Below are 22,705 nucleotides of genomic sequence, written 5' to 3'. Positions count from 1 at the left end.
TTTTGTGTAAATTTTCGTTGAAATCTATCCAATTTTTCAAAATATTCTACAAGTCCTCATAATCGACTGTTTACGGTTGAACAGCATGAATATCATAATCATATCCTTTGTTTTGTGGCGACATGCCAATATGGTTAATTTCAATATCATAATCTGGGAGGGAAAAGGATATTGTAGATCATAGATACATTTTGCAGTACGTTCTGTCTGTTCTGAAAGTCATTGATTGTTTGCCCCTTGCCTATATTTTGAAAAAATCGAAAAAAGAAAATGTCTGCCAAATAAATTTAAAAAAATACATAAAATAAATTAAATAAAATAATTAATATTTTAAAATAAAATTATATATTTAAAATAAAATATTTAAAAATAAATATTTAAAATAAGATATATAAATTAAATTAAATAAATAAGATTAAATAAAATAAAATACTCCCCTCCTCATTAAATTTTTCTTCAATTGACACCACTGATGAGAAAAAAATTAAAAGAATTACAGAGATTACTAAGATTACAGAGGTTTTTGGTCATTTTTCTTTATTGAATTTAATTTATGAAAAGGTTTATATTATGAATTTATTTTGGCACTCAGTAGATTACAAAATATAACGTTAATGTAAAAATATTTTTATTGGTCACAAGTAGGACGGGACTTCCCAAAATTCCGTTAGGTTAGAGTCCTGAATATTTTGGAGTCCACTTAAGCTAATTTGTTGTAATATGTAGCAGGTACGTCAAACTCATTCATTACAAAGTTTATGTTACTTCTGAATATAAAACATTGTGTTTTTACCCAAAAAATCAGCATTAAATTTGTGATTTGCACTTGCAGTAGCTCCATTAATTCAAAAGGCGGTACGTGACATTAAAAAAAAATTAGATCTACATCTTACCTTCTCAAGGAAAACAAGTTCTATCCATTCGTTTAATCGGTTTTCTCCTACCTTATTTGATTCCTAAGATATTCCAAAATTCTTTTGTCCTCTCCCTTCCCTTCTTCTAGGCTTTTTTGACCTCCCAAAGACTTTGAAAAATATATTTTATGGTATTTTATTAAGAAAACACTTTTTTGTGCATTTCGTTAAGAAAACGGCAAAATTGCCCCATCCCCTCCCTGGATTTCCGAGAAATGATACAAATGGATATATTTGACATCTGGACAAAAATGCCTTATTTGATATTAAAATAGGAAGAAGGAAAATGCATTAAGGCCTCTTCCCTCACTCATAGCAATAATTTCAAATTGGGGCTTTCGATCCCGAGCTTTGAATGACCACAACTTTTTTGGGGGGGGGGGGCATTTGCCCCTCGGCCCTCATTCTAAATTCTTTTGCCTTTCCCCTGGGTTTAAAAAAATACTTTTTTGTATTTGTTCCGCCCTGCTTTGTGTTTCGTTGAAAAAATTGAAAAAGCACACAAATGCCCCCTCCTCAGATTCTCGTGAATTGACGACACTGGGAGTTTGACATTTGGATATAAAAATCAAACATACAGAATCTGGTAGTTTCTAAACTTATCAGAGGATCCGGACTCGTTAACGACCATACGCAAGACGAGTGGCCTGGGCTAGCAAAACAGCTTATATACCATCGTTTAGGGGGCTAGATGAATAGATTTTCTCAACTGCACAGGCCAAAAAATAAGTTCAAGCTTTAGCTTATGCCCGATGGAAGCTGGGTTAAAATCGAGCTTCACGTGCAACTTATATCGTAAGATAAACAAGGGAGGTGGACTTAGAAGTAAAACTTGACAGAATGAAGACAGCCCTAAGAAATATAAATACCCTCTACTTTCTCTATGCATATCCTCTGTAAATGTTGCTCTACTTTTGCAGGTTATACAGAAAGACGTGTTTGTATTTAGTGAGTCCAATCGCAAAATGAATTATCAAAATGAATAAAGCAAGTGTTTTGATGAAGCATTCGTCATTTTGACACCAAAAACCGCAATCTTTTCGTAACCAATGCCAAAGACAAATTCGCGTTTGGTAGGTTCAGTGAAAATAAATTGTCACAAATCTGAAGCTATCATAACTGTTAAATTGTCATAACTCGTAAGGTTATTATCCGGTTTTCGTGAGGCCAATCGCAAAATGAATTATCAAAAAAAAAAAAGTATTTTGATGAAGCATTCGTCATTTTGACAACAAAATATCGCAATCCTTTTGTAGCCGATGCCAAAGACGAATTCCCGTTTTGTAGGTTCAATGAAAACAAATTGTCTTAACTCAAACTGTCATAACTGTTAAATTGTCATAGCTTGTAAGGTTATTATCCGGTTTCGTGAGGCCAATCTCAAAATGAATTATAAAAAAAAAAAAGTATTTTCATGAAGCATTCGTCATTTTGACATCAACATATCGTAATCCTTTCGTAGCCAATGCCAAAGACGAATTTCCGTTCTGTAGGTTCAGTGAAAACAAATTGTCATAACTCTGAAGCTATCATAACTGTTAAATTGTCATAACTCGTAAGGTTATTATCCGGTTTTCGTGAGGCCAATCGGAAAATGAATTATCAAAAACAAAAACAAAGTAAGTATTTTGATGAAGCATTCGTCATTTTGACATCAAAATATCGCAATCCTTTTGTAGCCAATGCCAAAGACGAATTCCCGCTTTGTAGGTTCAGGGAAAACAAATTGTCATAACTCTGAAACTATCATAACTGTTAAATTGTCATAACTCGTAAGGTTGTTATCGATTTTCGTGAGGCCAATCGCAAAATGAATTATCAAAAAAAAAAGTATTTTGATGAAGCATTCGTCATTTTGACATAAAAATATCGCAATCCTGTTGTAGCCGATGCCAAAGACGAATTCCCGTTTTGTAGGTTCAATGAAAACAAATTGTCTTAACTCAAACTGTCATAACTGTTAAATTGTCATAACTCGTAAGGTTATTATCCGGTTTCGTGAGGCCAATCGCAAAATGAATTATAAAAAAAAAAAAAAAATAAGTATTTTGATGAAGCATTCGTCATTTTGACATAAAAATATCGCAATCCTGTTGTAGCCGATGCCAAAGACGAATTCCCGTTTTGTAGGTTCAATGAAAACAAATTGTCTTAACTCAAACTGTCATAACTGTTAAATTGTCATAACTCGTAAGGTTATTATCCGGTTTCGTGAGGCCAATCGCAAAATGAATTATAAAAAAAAAAAAAAAATAAGTATTTTGATGAAGCATTCGTCATTTTGACATCAACATATCGTAATCCTTTGGTAGCCAATGCCAAAGACGAATTTCCGTTTTGTAGGTTCAGTGAAAACAAATTGTCATAACTCTGAAACTATCATAACTGTTAAATTGTCATAACTCGTAAGGTTATTATCCAGTTTTCGTGAGGCCAATCGGAAAATGAATTATCAAAAACAAAAACAAAGTAAGTATTTTGATGAAGCATTCGTCATTTTGACATCAAAATATCGCAATCCTTTAATAGCCAATGCCAAAGACGAATTCCCGTTTTGTAGTTCAGTGAAAACAAATTGTCATAACTCTGAAACTGTCATAACTGTTAAATTGTCATAACTCGTAAGCTTATTATGGATTTTCGTGAGGCCAATCGCAACATGAATTATCAAAAACAAAAACAAAATAAGTATTTTGATGAAGCATTCGTCATTTTGACATCAAAATATCGTAATCCTTTCGTAGCCAATGCCAAAGACGAATTTCCGTTTTGTAGGTTCAGTGAAAACAAATTGTCATAACTCTGAAACTATCATAACTGTTAAATTGTCATAACTCGTAAGGTTATTATCCGGTTTTCGTGAGGCCAATCGGAAAATGAATTATCAAAAACAAAAACAAAGTAAGTATTTTGATGAAGCATTCGTCATTTTGACATCAAAATTTCGCAATCCTTTTGTAGCCACTGCCAAAGACGAATGGCCGTTTTGTAGTTCAGTGAAAACAAATTGTCATAACTCTGAAACTATCATAACTGTTAAATTGTCATAACTCGTAAGGTTATTATCCGGTTTTCGTGAGGCCAATCGGAAAATGAATTATCAAAAACAAAAACAAAGTAAGTATTTTGATGAAGCATTCGTCATTTTGACATCAAAATATCGCAATCCTTTTGTAGCCAATGCCAAAGACGAATTCCCGTTTTGTAGTTCAGTGAAAACAAACTGTCATAACTCTGAAACTATCATAACTGTTAAATTGTCATAACTCGTAAGGTTCTTATCGTTTTTCGTGAGGCCAATCGCAAAATGAATTATCAAAAACAAAAAAAAATAAGTATTTTGATGAAGCATTCGTCATTTTGACATCAAAATATCGTAATCCTTTCGTAGCCAATACCAAAGACGAATTCCCGTTTTGTAGTTCAGTGAAAACAAATTGTCATAACTCTGAAACTATCATAACTGTTAAATTGTCATAACTCTGAAACTATCATAACTGTTAAATTGTCATAACTCGTAAGGGTTATTATCGATTTTCGTGAGGCCAATCGCAAAATGAATTATCAAAAACAAAAACAAAATAAGTATTTTGATGAAGCATTCGTCATTTTGACATCAAAATATCGTAATCCTTTCGTAGCCAATGCCAAAGACGAATTCCCGTTTAGTAGTTCAGTAAAAACAAATTGTCATAACTCTGAAACTGTCATAACTGTTAAATTGTCATAACTCGTAAGGTTATTATCGATTTTCGTGAGGCCAATCGCAAAATGAATTATCAAAAACAAAAACAAAGCAAGTATTTTGATGAAGCATTCGTCATTTTGACATCAAAATATCGCAATCCTTTAATAGCCAATGCCAAAGACGAATTCCCGTTTTGTAGTTCAGTGAAAACAAATTGTCATAACTCTGAAACTGTCATAACTGTTAAATTGTCATAACTCGTAAGCTTATTATGGATTTTCGTGAGGCCAATCGCAAAATGAATTATCAAAAACAAAAACAAAATAAGTATTTTGATGAAGCATTCGTCATTTTGACATCAAAATATCGTAATCCTTTCGTAGCCAATGCCAAAGACGAATTTCCGTTTTGTATGTTCAGTGAAAACAAATTGTCATAACTCTGAAACTATCATAACTGTTAAATTGTCATAACTCGTAATGTTATTATCCGGTTTTCGTGAGGCCAATCGGAAAATGAATTATCAAAAACAAAAACAAAGTAAGTATTTTGATGAAGCATTCGTCATTTTGACATCAAAATTTCGCAATCCTTTTGTAGCCACTGCCAAAGACGAATGGCCGTTTTGTAGTTCAGTGAAAACAAATTGTCATAACTCTGAAACTATCATAACTGTTAAATTGTCATAACTCGTAAGGTTATTATCCGGTTTTCGTGAGGCCAATCGGAAAATGAATTATCAAAAACAAAAACAAAGTAAGTATTTTGATGAAGCATTCGTCATTTTGACATCAAAATATCGCAATCCTTTTGTAGCCAATGCCAAAGACGAATTCCCGTTTTGTAGTTCAGTGAAAACAAACTGTCATAACTCTTAAACTATCATAACTGTTAAATTGTCATAACTCGTAAGGTTATTATCGATTTTCGTGAGGCCAATCGCAAAATGAATTATCAAAAACAAAAAAAAATAAGTATTTTGATGAAGCATTCGTCATTTTGACATCAAAATATCTTAATCCTTTCGTAGCCAATACCAAAGACGAATTCCCGTTTTGTAGTTCAGTGAAAACAAATTGTCATAACTCTGAAACTATCATAACTGTTAAATTGTCATAACTCTGAAACTATCATAACTGTTAAATTGTCATAACTCGTAAGGGTTATTATCGATTTTCGTGAGGCCAATCGCAAAATGAATTATCAAAAACAAAAACAAAATAAGTATTTTGATGAAGCATTCGTCATTTTGACATCAAAATATCGTAATCCTTTCGTAGCCAATGCCAAAGACGAATTCCCGTTTAGTAGTTCAGTAAAAACAAATTGTCATAACTCTGAAACTATCATAACTGTTAATTTGTCATAACTCGTAAGGTTATTATCGATTTTCGTGAGGCCAATCGCAAAATGAATTATCAAAAACAAAAACAAAGCAAGTATTTTGATGAAGCATTCGTCATTTTGACATCAAAATATCGCAATCCTTTTGTAGCCAATGCCAAAGACGAATTCCCGTTTTGTAGTTCAGTGAAAACAAATTGTCATAACTCTGAAACTATCATAACTGTGAAATTGTCATAACTCGTAAGGTTATTATCGATTTTCGTGAGGCCAATCGCAAAATGAATTATCAAAAACAAAAACAAAATAAGTATTTTGATGAAGCATTTGTCATTTTGACATCAAAATATCGTAATCCTTTCGTAACCAATGCCAAAGACGAATTTCCGTTTTGTAGGTTCAGTGAAAACAAATTGTCATAACTCTGAAACTATCATAACTGGTAAATTGTCATAACTCGTAAGGAATTGTCATATCCGGTTTTCGTGAAGCCAATCGGAAAATGAATTATCAAAAACAAAAATAAAGTAAGTATTTTGATGAAGCATTCGTCATTTTGACATCAAAATATCGCAATCCTTTTGTAGCCAATGCCAAAGACAAATTCCCGTTTTGTAGGTTCAGGGAAAACAAATTGTCATAACTCTGAAACTATCATAACTGTTAAATTGTCATAACTCGTAAGGTTGTTATCGATTTTCGTGAGGCCAATCGCAAAATGAATTATCAAAAAAAAAAAAAAAGTATTTTGATGAAGCATTCGTCATTTTGACATAAAAATATCGCAATCCTGTTGTAGCCGATGCCAAAGACGAATTCCCGTTTTGTAGGTTCAATGAAAACAAATTGTCTTAACTCAAACTGTCATAACTGTTAAATTGTCATAACTGTTAAATTGTTTTCACTGAACTACAAAACGGGAATTCGTCTTTGGCATTGGCTACGAAAGGATTAAGATATTTTGATGTCAAAATGACGAATGCTTCATCAAAATACTTATTTTGTTTTTGTTTTTGATAATTCATTTTGCGATTGGCCTCACGAAAATCGATAATAACCTTACGAGTTATGACAATTTAACAGTTATGATAGTTTCAGAGTTATGACAATTTGTTTTCACTGAACTACAAAACGGGAATTCGTCTTTGGCATTGGCTACGAAAGGATTATGATATTTCGATGTCAAAATGACGAATGCTTCATCAAAATACTTATTTTGTTTTTGTTTTTGATAATTCATTTTGCGATTGGCCTCACGAAAATCGATAATAACCTAAAAACAAAATAAGTATTTTGATGAAGCATTCGTCATTTTGACATCAAAATATCGTAATCCTTTCGTAGCCAATGCCAAAGAGGAATTCCCGTTTTGTAGGTGCAGTGAAAACAAACTGTTATAACTCAGACTGTCATAACTGTTAAATTGTCATAACTCGTAAGGTCTATCAGATCTAAAAAGTGACTTGAAAAGCAATCAGACACACAATTGGTGTCTGTTATGAAGTTTTGCGACTACTACCATTACCACTAACAACTCATTTCAACCCAAAGTCATCTGAGGCCCATGCAGTTGTAAACGCTCCTCCTCCATCCCAATCTGTTCAAAAAATCCCTTTCCCAGTCCTCCCATGAAGTTCCAGTTTCTTAAAAATTCTTTCTAGTAATCCCTTCCAACCCGTTATTTACCTGTTTGACCTCTTTTTCGTTTCTATCCAGACAGATGGCCAAAAAGCCCCATCTTCGACAATCTGTTATCCTCCATCCGTGGAACGTGACCTATACATTATACGGTCAGTCAAGACAGTCATCAGTCAAGACAATTTCTCTGGAAAAGGTTTAAAATATCTTCCTCTGTCTTCCAAAGGGCCCACTTTTCAGAGTTATAATTGACAGCGGTGATTACCGGGGCGTCCAATATCTCAATCTTAGTTCACAGTATGTATACGATATAAAATATGTAAATATAAACATATATATATATATATATATATATATATATATATATATATATATATATATATATATATATATATATATATATATATATATATATATATATATATATATATATATATATATATATATATATATATATATATATAGGCGAACAACATAACTATTGCCAGTAATGATGTTGATCATTGTAATATTAAAATGGAGGATGTATAAAACAAATTATCACCATAACTCCTTTATTATGCAAGACTTATCTTCCATTTTATTTCTGGCTTTACTGGCGGATGTCTCAAATGTGGCTCTGAGAAAAAGAAAAAGCAAGTTAATGTTTTTCATAAATGGTTTCAAAACATTTTAATTTAACATTTTTTTTTATTTATTTTTTATTTTTTTGAGCAGACGAAAGATAAAAATGAATACATATGAAGGATAAACATCCTCAAAAGATAAGCGCAAATGAATGCCTCAATTGCTGCTTTAAAATAAAGAAAAAGATAATCAAGAGTTTTTTCATTAAAATACATCTATTTTTTTCTACCTGAACAGACCAGAAAAAAGAAGTCAGTAGGAAGAAAAAATACGTCAAAGGCAAGCATAAAACGAATGAAAAAAAGAAACAAATAAAACAGAAAACTTCATTATGAATGGTCTACTTATTACGATGAAGACATCACGATATTTCTCCGAATGCAAGTTGAGCGAACGTTTCTTAATTTGTTTTCAAGTACCATCAGCACAACACACATGAATCCATTTTTTATTTATGCAGTTTTTATTAATATAGTTTCTTTTTATGCAATTTTTGCTGACACTAACATTTATACAAATCTTTCAACAGCCAGGGGTGCTAATACATCCCCTCCCCCCGCTTCTTTGGATTAGATGCGGTTTATGCTTAAGATTACACGAATCTTTACAGGAAAAGAAAAGTCGTCTTGGTTCTAGGATTCAAATCTCTTGAGCGAATAAAATAGTTTATCCAATTTTACAAGTGGGGATGACACATCCCATGCCGTGCCTTCTGAAAATCAGAACAGAATTTGCACTTTACTAAACAAAATTCATTTTAAATGTTTCCACTTTTTTAGTTATAATAAGTAAAAAAGACTTTAAGGAATAAATATCAGTTTATATGTATTAAACTGACAATCCAAATTCATTTTTTTTGTTTTTAATAAAGTGCAAATTTTGTTCTGATCTTGAAGGCATGAGGGGGGGGGGGGTGACAGCCCTTATCATGTTAATTTCTGCTCGTTGTGAGTTTTACTCGATTATTTATTCTAATTTCTGTTGTTCTGTGATTTTTGTTAGTCTTACGCTTGGAAGATTATATGACTTTATTTCTGTTCATTTTTGGTTAAATAGAGTTCTTTACTTTTCTTTGAAAAACTTATTTTGTGGAATTTTTTTTTAATTACTTTTAACAAGCAGGTGGAAAAGCATGTAACTAGCTCGCAAAAGGAAATTGGCATTTATTATTAAGCAAACAGTTAAAAAACACAACACATTTTTTCATATCCGGTAGTGCTTTAATGTAAATTTACAAGTTTTGAATTTTTGGACCAGACGGTTAAAGCAATTTAAATTTTGCACAAGCAAGGTAAATACTCGATTTGAACCTGCTCCCCCCGCCTCACGGTGACCATTATGAGAGTGGGCTAAGTTTATCTTTTGATGTTTCTATACTACTGCTACCCCAACACAGATAAAAGTATTTTTTCATTTATTTGAATCATTTCCTCAATGACCGGCCTTTTTTGTTTTTTTTTTTTCATAAATTTGTTAAATTTTGTGAAACATTTTTCGAACACAGCAGAATGTTCAATTGCTTCACAATTTTATCAGTATATCAACTCCCAGTGACAGCAGAATAATATAATACCAAAATTCAGCCCACCCCCCTCTTTCATAATCTCCATTGTGTAAGCAAACAACATAAACGGGAGATAAGGTACAGGAAAAAATATAAAAGAAAAACTATTATTTTAAGCCCCAATCCGTTTTTAATAAATAAATAAAATAAATAAATAATTTTAATAAAAATAAATAAGTAATAATAATTTATTTTAAGCCCCAGTCCATTTTGTATCTCTCTTTTTCACTTATATTCGTACATTTTCGAGAAAAAGCTAAAATTATTAAAACCGTCAGAAAACTCCGTTCTGTCAAAAAACTTCATTTCCAAACTTGGTTGGGCACAACCAAGTTATCCTTCATGGGGATCCTTATGGTTATCCTTAGGGGGAGAGGTGGATGCTCAGATTGAGCATTTGCCCTGCTTGTAAGCCCAAGATATATAGAAAATTCAAATTATTATAACCGCCGTAAAATGTACAATTCTCTTCTGTAAAAAACTCTTTTCCAAATAAATAAGTAAAAAAAGAAAATAGAAAAACGATCATGTTGCATTACCTCTCGTAATATCAGATGAGAAAAATCTACGCTAAGTCCCTACCGGATATTCACTTTCTTAAAGACTATTAATATTATAATAAATACAGGGTCGTATCCAGGTTTTTTTAGGGGATGGGGGGGTAGGTTACAAAAGAATATTTTTCGGGGGGAAGGGGGTTACAAAAAACTTTTAAAACACAATAAAAACTTGTTTATATTCATTTTTGTCACATTTTTACGAGTCAAACAAACATTTCGGGGGGGGGGGGGGCAAACCCCTTAGCACCCTTCCCCTGTATACGGCCTTGATTGAATCAATGGTATTTATTTTAAGTTTTTTTTTATTTTAAACTGGTCTCAAGGTAAAATACCTACACTTGCCAAAAACACATTAGATATTTTCGTTTAAGGATTAAAACGAGCCTATGTCCTAAAGAAAAACATAGTCCTAACTATTTTTAATTTAAAACAGGTGTTAAAGAAAATAAAAGGAAAAAACCTGTCCTGGAAATAGAATGGTTAGGATTATGTTTGTATGTAGAACACACCAGTGGCGGAACCAGGGGAGGGGTAAGGGGCGCCCCCACCCCTAACGTAGTCTAATGTAATGTAATTTACTTAATTAACGCAAGTTTGCGTTAATTACTCCTAACGCAAGTTTATCGGATCAACCTATTTTGCTCCCCCCCCCTAAAAAAATCCTGGTTCCGCCCTTGGAACACACTTTAGTTCAGAAACTTAACAAACATATTTATTGTTGTTTTGGTAAAAGTAGGTGTTTAGTAACTTTTTTTGGTTGTCGCACAAATTTGTGAGCCGTTTTTTGACCAACCCCGAACGTTCGATTCCTTATAATTTTTTCCGGTATATACATTACTGATGACAGTGAATAAAGAAACATAAAAATATAGTTCAAACTATTTTATAATCTAGAACAACTGTTGTCCTTTAGTATTTTTCACTTATCCTTTTATTTTCTTTTATATTATCCTTTTATTTTCTTCTATTTTATTTCCTTTTATTTTATATCCTTTTATTTTCTTTTATTTTATTTTCTATTTATTTTCTTTAACACCTGTTCTGGTTTATAAAATAGCTATACTTGAGTGTAGACTATATTTATAGATTTATAGACTATATATATAGACTATATTTGAGTGTAGAATACAGGTTTCTTAAATACTTAAGCAATTTTATTTATTTTATTTTTTTTTTTGGCAAAAGAAGGTCTTTCACCTTCAGACCAATGTAAAGCAAAAGTAAAGAACATTGTTCAATAAAATTAGTATTGATGACATATACATGTTCTTGTAATAAGCTTTATGATTTTGCTGAGGAAAGCTAGTTGGCAATGGTGCTTGCACCCCTCAGAAATGTTCAGTTTCCTTGACTGTTAGAATAGAATTTAATTAAAAAATTTCTTTCACAGCATGGTTGCTCGAATTTGAATTTTGCGTCACAAACAGCACTAAAACGTATATATCGTATCGAAAAATTTTGTCATCACTGTTGTTCACGTCAGGTGAATTTGACCTTCACGTCATAATCCATTGTACGAAATACATAGGTAAAATGAGTCAAAACTTAGTTAAAAATAAATAAAATTAATGACTAATTTTCCTGGCTATTATACAATGCAATAAAACTCGGAACAAAACTATTGCGATATCTTTCACGTTTGGCAGGGACGGGAGTCAATTCATGATTTTTTGGGACTTTATACAGGACGGTCTATTGAGGATTGGGAAAGGCAGGGCTCGGGGATGATGGAACGTAATCGGGGAACAGACAGGGTCTTGGTACCGAAATGGAGGAACAGGAGATTCCTTCTCGCGGCTAACGCGGTGAGTTCAAACTTACCTAGTTCGAACCTCCCCTTCACCATTTATGATTCTAAGGGCTCATTTTTGGACATTTTCAATCTTATAAATATGCCAAGAAGAAAGACCAAAATGCCACACCAGTACTCGAGTAAAATTTAAGTTTCCATACTCTTTGCATTGGGTAATTACTGAATATTTTTCAATTAAGAGCGTAATGAAACGAGGAGCAATATTCAGAACGGTCTGTTGAGAGAGAGAGAGAGAGAGAGAGAGAGAGAGAGAGAGAGAGAGAGAGAGAGAGAGAGAGAGAGAGAGAGAGAGAGAGAGAGAGAGAGAGAGAGAGAGAGAGAGAGAGAGAGAGAGAGAGAGAGAGAGAGAGAGAGAGAGAGAGAAGAGAGAGAGAGAGAGAGAGAGAGAGAGAGAGAGAGAGAGAGAGAGAGAGAGAGAGAGAGAGAGAGAGAGAGAGAGAGAGAGAGAGAGAGAGAGAGAGAGAGAGAGAGAGAGAGAGAGAGAGAGAGAGAGAGAGAGAGAGAGAGAGAGAGAGAGAGAGAGAGAGAGAGAGAGAGAGAGAGAGAGAGAGAGAGAGAGAGAGAGAGAGAGAGAGAGAGAGAGAGAGAGAGAGAGAGAGAGAGAGAGAGAGAGAGAGAGAGAGAGAGAGAGAGAGAGAGAGAGAGAGACAGAGAGAGAGAGAGAGAGAGAGAGAGAGAGAGAGAGAGACTATATTTAGAGAGTATAACTGCATATTTCTGATACAGTTTCTGAAATATGCTCAGGAAACTTCAGTGAAAACATCTGAAAACTCTGGAGCTGTAGGAGTAAATCCCAAATACAGCCTACCTACCAACCCTCAATATGATATAGAAATGTGCGTTGGTTTGCATGTGTGTTAATTAGCTAAGCTCAAAGGGTCAGTTTCATAAGGTAAGTTTATAGAGTAAGTTTTCTGGCTGGTATGCCAGATTGATAGCCAAATTCCCTGAAGTTTTTTTTAGAAAAAAAGTTTCTTTGAATTCTTTTCTAAAAAAAAGAATACCGATGCTAAATTAACTGTGACTGAAACATTTAGAAATAAAATGATAAACATTTTAGAAACAAACCTAAAATTATTTATTTTACACGCGTGTAAAATACATAATTATTTATTATTTATATAATTATTAATTATTTTGCACGCGAAGATTATTTTACTAGCGGAGATAAATATCTTTTAACTCGCTAAATACAAAAACAAACTGAATATTCGCTTCCATGAAGACGTTCTTTTTCATCTAGCAACATAAATTCGACTGCCGAAGCGAAATTCATATCCCGTAGGAACCTAGCTTCATGGTTATTAAACAATTTTTACCCCTCTTCCATCTACCCCTCCCCTCATATATATTCATTTTTAACCAAGCTGGTGGAATATCAAAGCCGTAATTTTCCCAGTTAAAAACAGTTACAAGTTACAGCTCAAATTACGCTCTGGCCTTTACAAGGGTAGTTTTGGTAATTTCTGTTCGTTTTATGTTTGAACTGATTATATTCACTTCAATTTCCGGTCATATTAGGATTCATCTATTCATCCCTAAAAGTATCTACTATCTAGATGTTTGATGTGACTATTCATTTCAAATTCACTTTGTTTTGACTTTGGGTTTATCATATCACTTCATTTATACTTATTTTTATTAATTCTTAATTTTATTAATTTAATTTTTTACAACGTTTTTATTTTTGGCCTCCATATAGAATTGAATTACCACTGCAATAATTGTTACCAGTACAAATACATAAGAGCATCACCCCCCCCCCCCTAATACCTGGATACAGACTTAGGCAATATAAAACAGTTTACTGATTCTATTACTTCGCATTTATTGATGAACTCATTTCTCGTCAACCGTTAGTACATAATGCCCAACTGAAAAAAATTCCACTGAGCTTTTGTATATACCCTAGGGCATTGGTTGGAAGCTTGCAGCTCCTGTATTCCATACAGCTCTTTAGGCCTTTAAATCCAGCTCTGGCACAAATATCCATAAGCAACAATGTAAGTTGTAGCACGTTTATTGGTTGATTGTTGAGTGAAGGGTATCCAGTATACAGTGGCGGATCCAGGGGGGGGGGGCGTGAGGTGGGACCCCCCTCCCAAAATTTTTTCTGGTGCCCTTATTCCCTGTTATTTTTTCTTTTTTTTACTTTTTTTAAGAATGAATTTGTCACTTTGGTCAATTATTGGCACTTTTGTCACATTGCCCCCCCCCGCAAGATCTTTCTCATTGGTACCCTTGTCACAGTGGTCCTCCCCCCCAAGATTTTTCTCTAGATCCGCCCCTGCCAGCATATGGGAGACTCTTGAATTTAAACAAGTCTGGTTATTGCTGAACAGCAGCAGTGCATTCACTATCCCCAAATTCTCAGGATAATCTCTAAAAGTTGAATTTTCTTAATAATACTCTTTAATTTTTTGTGAAACCTTTTTTGGAAAATGTTTTCTAAATTAATGTTAAGAACAACTTACCCAGCAAGTTCAATCTGTCAAACTTCTTCCCCCCCATTGAAACTATCTGGGCAACAGTGGCCTCTGGGCCAAATACCTGGAAAAAGAATAAAATAATACAATTTCTTATATATTTTAATTTCAACCATCTAATTAAACCTTTTCACAAGGAAAGAAGAAACCAAAAACCTTCAGTGAAGAAGCAGAATAACAGCATGATAGATGTAAAATACACTAGTTCAAATCTTGACTAACTAGTGAAGAGTAATAATCAATAAAATAAATTAAATCACAAAAAAACTTATTTTATATTTCAAATCAATTTTACTTTTATTTAGTTAAATAATTAGCAATAGTTATAAAAATAATTTAAGTCAGTAAATTAAAAGCCAATTTATTAAAAGCCAATTAAATTAAAAGCCAATTTAAAAATTAAAACGTGGTTTTTGTCTGGACTTTTTTTTAACCATCAAAAGTTATTGCATAAGAGAAGTGATTTAAGCATGATAAAAAAAAAATAATAATAATAAAAGTTCAATGAAATCGAGCCTCCCTGAGGCAGCACGCTATCCAAATTTCCCAAAATATTTTTTTCAATAAGGAAAAAGCAAATTAATATTCTCCCTGCTATGTTGTTTAGAAGAGATTGATTGATTCTCTCTTCTTTAAGTTAATTAAATAAAAAGAAAAAGTTTTTTTAACTGAAAGTAAGGAACGACGTTAAACCTTAAAACGAATAGAAATTATTCCGCATATGAAAGGGGCTGTCCCCTCCTCAACGCCTCGCTCTTTACGCTAAAGTTTTTTATTGTTAAAAAAATAGAGTTGTGAGAAAGTCAACCATTAGCGTAAACCGCGAGGCTTTAAAGAGGGGACAGCCCCTTTCATTTATGGAATAATTTCTGTTCGTTTTAAGTTTTAACGTAGTTCCTTACTTTCAGTTAAAAAAACTTGTTTTTTTTATTTAATCTTTGAACGTTTTTGAATTAATGCAGGTTCTTATTTTGGCTTACCGTACATGAATAATTAAAACAAAATTTGCATATTAATTTTACTTTTATTTGGTTAAATGACCTCCTCGAAAGTTGTTTAATTTTGTTTACGAACGTTTTTATTAGTAATAAATATACGTAACTTACGAATTAACTTACGTAACGAACTTCTATATTCATATATTTTTAATACGTATATTAGGGGGTTCGCCCCCTAGTCAATACCCTGCTCTTTAAGCTAAAGTTCGAATTGTGTTCCAATTTTTTTAAAATGACCGCTTAATCACAAAAACCGTTAATTAGAATAAATAGCTCTTATGAAAGTACTAAAAAATCTTTGGCTTAAAGAGCGAGGTATTGACTAGGGGGTGAACCCAGTCATGTACATAATGTTTTCTGTTGGTTTTAAGTTTTTATTTTGCTTCTTACTTTTAGTTGAAAAACTTGTTTTTTTTATTTAATTTCTGATCTTTTTTTAAAATAATGCTGGGAAATCCGGCGCCCCCTTCATAGCAATGTTCCTCCCCCCATGAAAACTTCCTTCATGGATAGATCCTCCCACATAGACCCCGACACACCCCTCCACCCCCCCCCCCCCGCTACCAGAAAAAATCCTCGCTGAAAACGTCTGTATACTTCCCAATAACCAATACTATTTTTTAACATGGGGTGAAGTTCATAACTTTCAGACCTCCCTCCGGGGACTTCGGGGGGATTAAGTCATCCTAAAAGACATATTTATCACATTTTCGACCATGCTGAACAAAATGGCTATCTCAAAATTTTGATCGGGTGTTTTTGGGGAAAAAATGAGCCAAGTAACCAAGTGAACCAAGTAAATAACAATAAACTCAACATATCGTTTGCAATTAGAAGACACGGAAGGTTTTGCCACCTTCATTGAAAATTGTGTTTTATATTTAGGCAAGATTAAACAAGAAAATTTACATCAAGACTATGAATGAACTTTGTCATTTAACTCTCTCCAAAAAAAAAAATCTAGTGAATAACCCAGAAATTCATTATTTTGTGAATGAACCTAAAAGTTATCAATTTGGTTTTGTATAAATATGCTAGTTTAAATATTAATACTTTAGTATTTCTACTGATGACGATCGCTGTATATGTGATCGAAATATCTGGACTTTTGTACTTGTTTTTTCACTGTCTAAATAAATGGATTTATCCCCATTTGAAATTTTATTTGTTCGTCATAGTACGACAGCGCGGTCTAAGAAAAAGATACCTGATTTAAGGTGTTACGTTAAAAATACTTCTAATTTACCAAAGACTACATCAGAGCCAGTTGCAGCTTCTTATAACCACTGGTAACAATTCGTTACAGCCCATTCACATAGCCACCTGTGGCCAACAGAGTGTAAATTTTTTACAAATTTCTTGGCTGAACTGGCCTCAAGAATCGCAGCCCCTCAAACCAGTTTTGGATTACTATAGATAGTTCTCTAATTTCCTTACCATTATCAACAAGTAAGATAAAAAGAAGGCTACTTTACTGCCAAAGGTTCTTCGTCAACGAGTTTAATTTTACCTTAGAGTAAAAATTTTTTACCTTATTTTTACTTTATTGTTATCTTATTTAAAGTAGAGATATTTAATAACAGTAAAAGCCATTACGGACCATTGCTAATGCAAAAGTATAACACTACAAAAATCCTTAAATGCAGATTTAAATCCGTACCTACACCCACAGACTTACCCAACTTCTTAATCCCCATAAAACTTCTATCACTTAATACCATATCCCCCTGTTCCTCCCTTGTATTCCACCCCGGACAAACTTCCTCCCTCAGATCATTTAATTTTCACAAAAACCCCAAAAATGAATTAAGTATTCCTCACCATTCCCCCACACTGGGGATGGTGACTCTGACTTCGCCCTTCCCAGATACCTTCTCTCTTCACCAAACGGTAAAAAGTTCCCCCTTGCATACCATTTCCTCGATTTGATAATCAATTCTTATATGAGTTAATAATTAACTTTGATTATAATGATTTTTAATCTGTTTTAGTTATTTGTTTATGAACAAACAAGAAGCCGAAAAAATACTACCCTTGACGCTTTTTTCGTGGTTAGATTTGTTGCAAGTAGTTAGTATGTTCCAAGACCACACTGGGTATACGTGATCAACAAGTAAATTAAAAAAGGGAATTTACGGCCAAAGATTTTTCGTCAAAGAGTTTTGCACAGTTCTAAAGTTTTACACACACAATTTCCTCGATTTAATAGTTAATTTATATATAATTAGCTTTTATTATAATAAGATTTATTTTGAAATTTTTATTTATGAGCCTCAAGAAGCCCAAAATAAGTACAGCATACCATGGAATACCACATGGTTCACATAGCTGCTCAAATATGAGCAATATTTGCTTGTGAAGGTAATTTAGTTGCCGACTTAGGCAATCTTGGATGCTTTGTTGAGTTTTTAATTAAGTTGATTAAGTTTAAATTTTATCGGATAATTCCTATACAACAGCAACAGAGGGTAAATTGTTGTTTAGATTTTTTTTCTACGCAACACCAACAGTCACGTAAAATGTTAAGATTTTTTCTACGCAACACTAACAGCCGCTTAAAGTGTCACATAGAATTTTTATAAGCAACAGTCAAAGAAGAACCAATAGAGGCAATTAAAACATCTGAAGATGTTGGAAAATACGAACATAAAATTCGAACAAGAACAACAAAACAAACAGAAAAATTAATCTCATTGAAATTATTATTACAATATTTCAATATTGTCGTATTGAAATATTGACATATTACTGAAATATCAAAAGAGAAAAATGAAGACGTAGGCACAAGTCCCTATTTAGGGGGTGGGGGTAGGGGGTTTGAAACCCCTCCCCACCCGAAAAAAAAAATCTTGGATACGTCTCTACGCAGCGGATCCGATTTAGATAGAAGGACTGACTTTCTAGGCCTTTTATATTCAATATCCGGTAGTTTCATAGCGGCATCTCTAACATGAAACCGATAAAAATTTGAGCATTATAGGCCTTGCATGTAATATTTACCATTTAAATGCAATTTACTTAGTAAGTTAGTAAACAGTTTATTAATAGGCCTAGTTAGGGTTAGTTAGTTTACATTTAGTTAGAAAAATTATTACATGCAATAGATTTAGCATTACACGGAATCGACATGGTAGGCATAAGAAGTTCGAAATACATGAAGTTAGCTCTATGCAGACATGCAATGTGTTTTTCTTGAAAAAACATAAAAAACACAGTAACCAATAGCGATAGCTATCAATAAGTTGTGCTAGGCGTTCCCCAAGGAAATGAAAGTTTTATTCACAAGTTCAAACCAGAGGCGTTGCCTATGGTAAACATAGCATTGCCTACAGCCTATAGCCTACAGCCTACAGCCTATATTGCCTACTATATGCCTATAGCGTTGCATACAGTAAACAGCAATATGGCTGCAACGTATTATTATATATTTTTTTTTTTGCCAGGGGCACTTCATATAAAGGAGCAGTTGTATAATCTTCAGAGGGGACACATTCAATAGCAAATTAAAAGTTCTAGTACCTCTTTTAAGAGTCAAAAGTAGATGGAGGCAACCCGCCTCTCTCTCAAGCCGTTTTTTCCAAAGCTATCCAATCAAAATTTTTAGAGATCCATTTTGTTCAAAATAGACCGAAGATCAAATGACCATGCCTCTGGAGATGACAATCCCCTAAGTTCTGCAAGTTGCCTATTGTTAATATAAAAGGTTTTTAGGGGAAGGGTGGCCGTATAAACTTTGAAGAGGGTTCATTCAATTGGAAATCAAAAGTCCGAATGCCCTTTTAAGATTTAAAATCGATCAGAGAACAACCACCCTCACGTCCTTTTCCCCCCAAAGGTGAGATAGAAATTTAAATTTAATCTCTCTTGAGTAACATTAAGCCCCAAAATGGGCAGAATATATTCCGTATAGTAGGGGAGCTGTCCCTTCCTCATCGCCAACCTCCCCCTCACGGTCGTAGAAACTTCGGAGGGTGGTTATTCAATCAGAAATTAAGATTTATACTCTTTTCTTTATATGTCGAAAGTGATTGACCAACCATACGCTGTCCTAAAACTGTTTTTGATATCTGGTTCTTTTGTTGCCCCTTAGGACATCTGATCAATAATTTGAGGCACCTATTTTGTACCTTCTCTGTGACTGCTCAATTATGCGCACGGGGAAATTTTCTATTGAGGAAGGGGCAATTATCCGGAGAGGTTTTTCCACAAGGGGAATTTTCCGTGGGGAATTATCCGCAGGGTATTTTTCCGTGGGGGGGGGGGGACACCGGCTCCCCCAATAAGTATCTTTGTAGCTCACCAATGACGACTAAAATCTGGCGTAAAGCAAGCCAAGACCCAAAGAATCAAATCTACTCTAGTTAGGAGGGATTTTATTATATGAAATATTTAAAATTCGTAGTGTGTTACTAAGAAGATCATAACACGTAAAGCAAAAGATTAGTTATGCAGCATGTAATAAACAATGGCGTCAGCTGGGAGGGGGATAGTTGAGGGCATTTGGTCTCTAGATTTTCGTGCCCTTCTCGTAGATTTGAAAAATTCCATTTTTTGGTATTCTCCTGAGAAAATGATCTTTTTGGGAAAACACTACAAATAACTTTTATTATTTTCGCAAGGAAAGAGATAAAAATACTAAATCTACCAAATAGGTGTCTCATAGGGGATGTTGAGGGGGGGGGGGGAATAATTCACTTTGAATACAAATGACATAAAATAAAGACAGATATAAATGAAGAGCTGAATTTCTCAGAAACAACTGACTCAAACTGACAAATAGCAAGAGATAGAAACTCTTACATTTTCTTCATCTTCAGCTTTGACAGCAGTCCATATACTTCTGCTCTGCCTTTCCATTAAGTTTAGTAAGTTTTCTAGACTTGTTTGAACGTCTTGCACAATGCTCTCGTGTTCAAAATGAAGCAGAACCTTCAGTAGTCCCCTAGCCTCACCTGAAAAAAGAAACAAGTTTTCCCAGACGACAATGGCTAGACAAAAAACAACAAAACATAAGCAATATATCAAGTACCAAAATAATCAATATAACTAAATACTAAATAAATAATACACAATAGTATACAATAAACAACATATTAAATAAATAAACATTATAACAAATTAAAAAAAATATACAACAACTAAACATAACAAAAATACAAAAACAACAATGATGCGAAACCGAGAGAATAGTTTCAGACAGTTGGTAAGTACACTGTTTAAGGAAGTTGTATATATATATATATATATATATATATATATATATATATATATATATATATATATATATATATATATATATATATATATATATATATATATATATATATATATATATATATATATATATATATATATATATATATATATATATATATATATATATATATATATATATATATATATATATATATATATATATATATATATATATATATATATATATATATATATATGTATATATATATATATATATATATATATATATATATATATATATATATATATATGTGTATCTATGTGTGTGTGTGTGTGTACATTTATATCTCTGTATATATTTATATCTTTATATATATATTTATGCATAGATATACATATTTTTACCATATATATATATATATATATATATATATATATATATATATATATATATATATATATATATATATATATATATATATATATATATATATATATATATATATATATATATATGGTAAAAATATGTATATCTATGCATAAATATATATATAAAGATATAAATATATACAGAGATATAAATTTGTACATATATATATATATATATATATATATATATATATATATATATATATATATATATATATATATATATATATATATATATATATATATTATGTCAGAATGATGTCTTTTTTTTCTGACATGCCAGTGCTATTCTTTTGGACATTTCGGCGTAATAATAAACTTGATTGATTTATTGATATATATGGAAGATAAAAAAAAATATGCCTTAATTCTCTATTATTTTTGCATTTCAATGGATCTATTTTTCAAAATAACCTCGGTCAAAGTCAATGCACTTCTACATTCAGTGCTTCCAACCTTTTAGACCATTTTTAAAGAAATCTGGATACGTGTCAGGTTTTTTGTTAATGTTTTGCTCCACCAGTGCTATCAGAATGGAAGCCGTTCACTTGCTTTTGGAGTTTTGACATAAAAAAAGTCAGTGGGAGCCAGGTTTCGACTACAAGATTGATGTGGCAGCAATTACCACCTTGTCTCAATGTCACAAACTTCTTTTGTATCTCTACTTTACAATTTTCCACCTTTGTAATTTCCATAAGAAGCGCTGGAAACAAACATGAGGAGAAGGCTGAACCTTCGGAGGAACATGGGGAGGAGGTCCTCCCTTGTATATTTTGAGCTAAGCGAGCATTGAGGGTGCCGAAAAGGTGAAAGCCCGCCTTTTTTTTTCAACATAACCTCTGCCAAGATCAAGTCACTTCTTCAGGAAGTGCTTCATACCTTTTAGACTATGTTTTTGAAGAGATCTGACGATCTTTTTAGGAACCATGTTTTTGTTGCATTTTTTGCTTCATCAAAGCTATCAAAATGGCCATCTTTAGATCGTTCAATGAGTTTCGAACATAAAAAAGGCCAAAAGGAGCCAAGTCTGGGGTATAAGATCAATGTGGCAGCATTCTCTCAAACCTTCTTTTGTGCCTCATATACATAAAAAGCGTTGTCATTGTAGAAGATGATTCACGTTAGAGCTTTGTACAACGCATTTGTTTAGCGACTTAATAGCACAAGGCAAAGCTTGTGAAACGACAGTGGATGAAGGCATCCCTAGGAACTTTTGGAACTGCGGTTCGACCCGCCGGTCACCAGGCCTTCTCCACAGAGAAGAGGCAACCCTTGAGGTAAATAAAGCCAAGAGAGAGACATGGCTTAGGGCTGTGCTCAGGGGACTTGGTACTTTGACAAGCTGTGAGTGGTATCAGTATTAAAACAAATCGCTATGAAAATAAATAAATAAGGATAAACAGCAAACAAAAAGAAGAAGAAAAAACAAACACAAAAAAAAATAATAC

The 22,705-nt window shown here is 32.9% G+C and overlaps 1 protein-coding gene across 2 annotated transcripts in view; it reads right to left on the bottom strand.

Annotated features, from left to right (window-relative positions):
- Positions 1–8,075: 8,075 nt before the first annotated feature.
- Positions 8,076–22,705, bottom strand: part of Elp1 (elongator complex protein 1) — a 316,851-nt gene continuing 302,221 nt past the window's right edge. For both annotated transcript variants that reach the window (XM_089103865.1, XM_089103866.1), the window contains exons 23-25: positions 20,433–20,584; positions 14,623–14,698; positions 8,076–8,203 (exon numbers count right to left, since the gene is read on the bottom strand). In XM_089103865.1, coding sequence (XP_088959991.1) covers positions 8,142–8,203; positions 14,623–14,698; positions 20,433–20,584 — 290 coding nt within the window. In that variant the 3' untranslated portion in view covers positions 8,076–8,141. The remainder of the gene's footprint in view (positions 8,204–14,622; positions 14,699–20,432; positions 20,585–22,705) is intronic.

This window comes from Artemia sp. Qi Xiang Cuo, chromosome 18 (assembly GCF_049724085.1).
Source record: "Artemia sp. Qi Xiang Cuo chromosome 18, ASM4972408v1, whole genome shotgun sequence".
In the NCBI taxonomy this organism is placed as follows: Eukaryota; Metazoa; Arthropoda; class Branchiopoda; order Anostraca; family Artemiidae; genus Artemia; species Artemia sp. Qi Xiang Cuo.
Note: the sequence above shows the minus strand (reverse complement) of the source record. Positions and strands in the feature narration are given on the sequence as shown.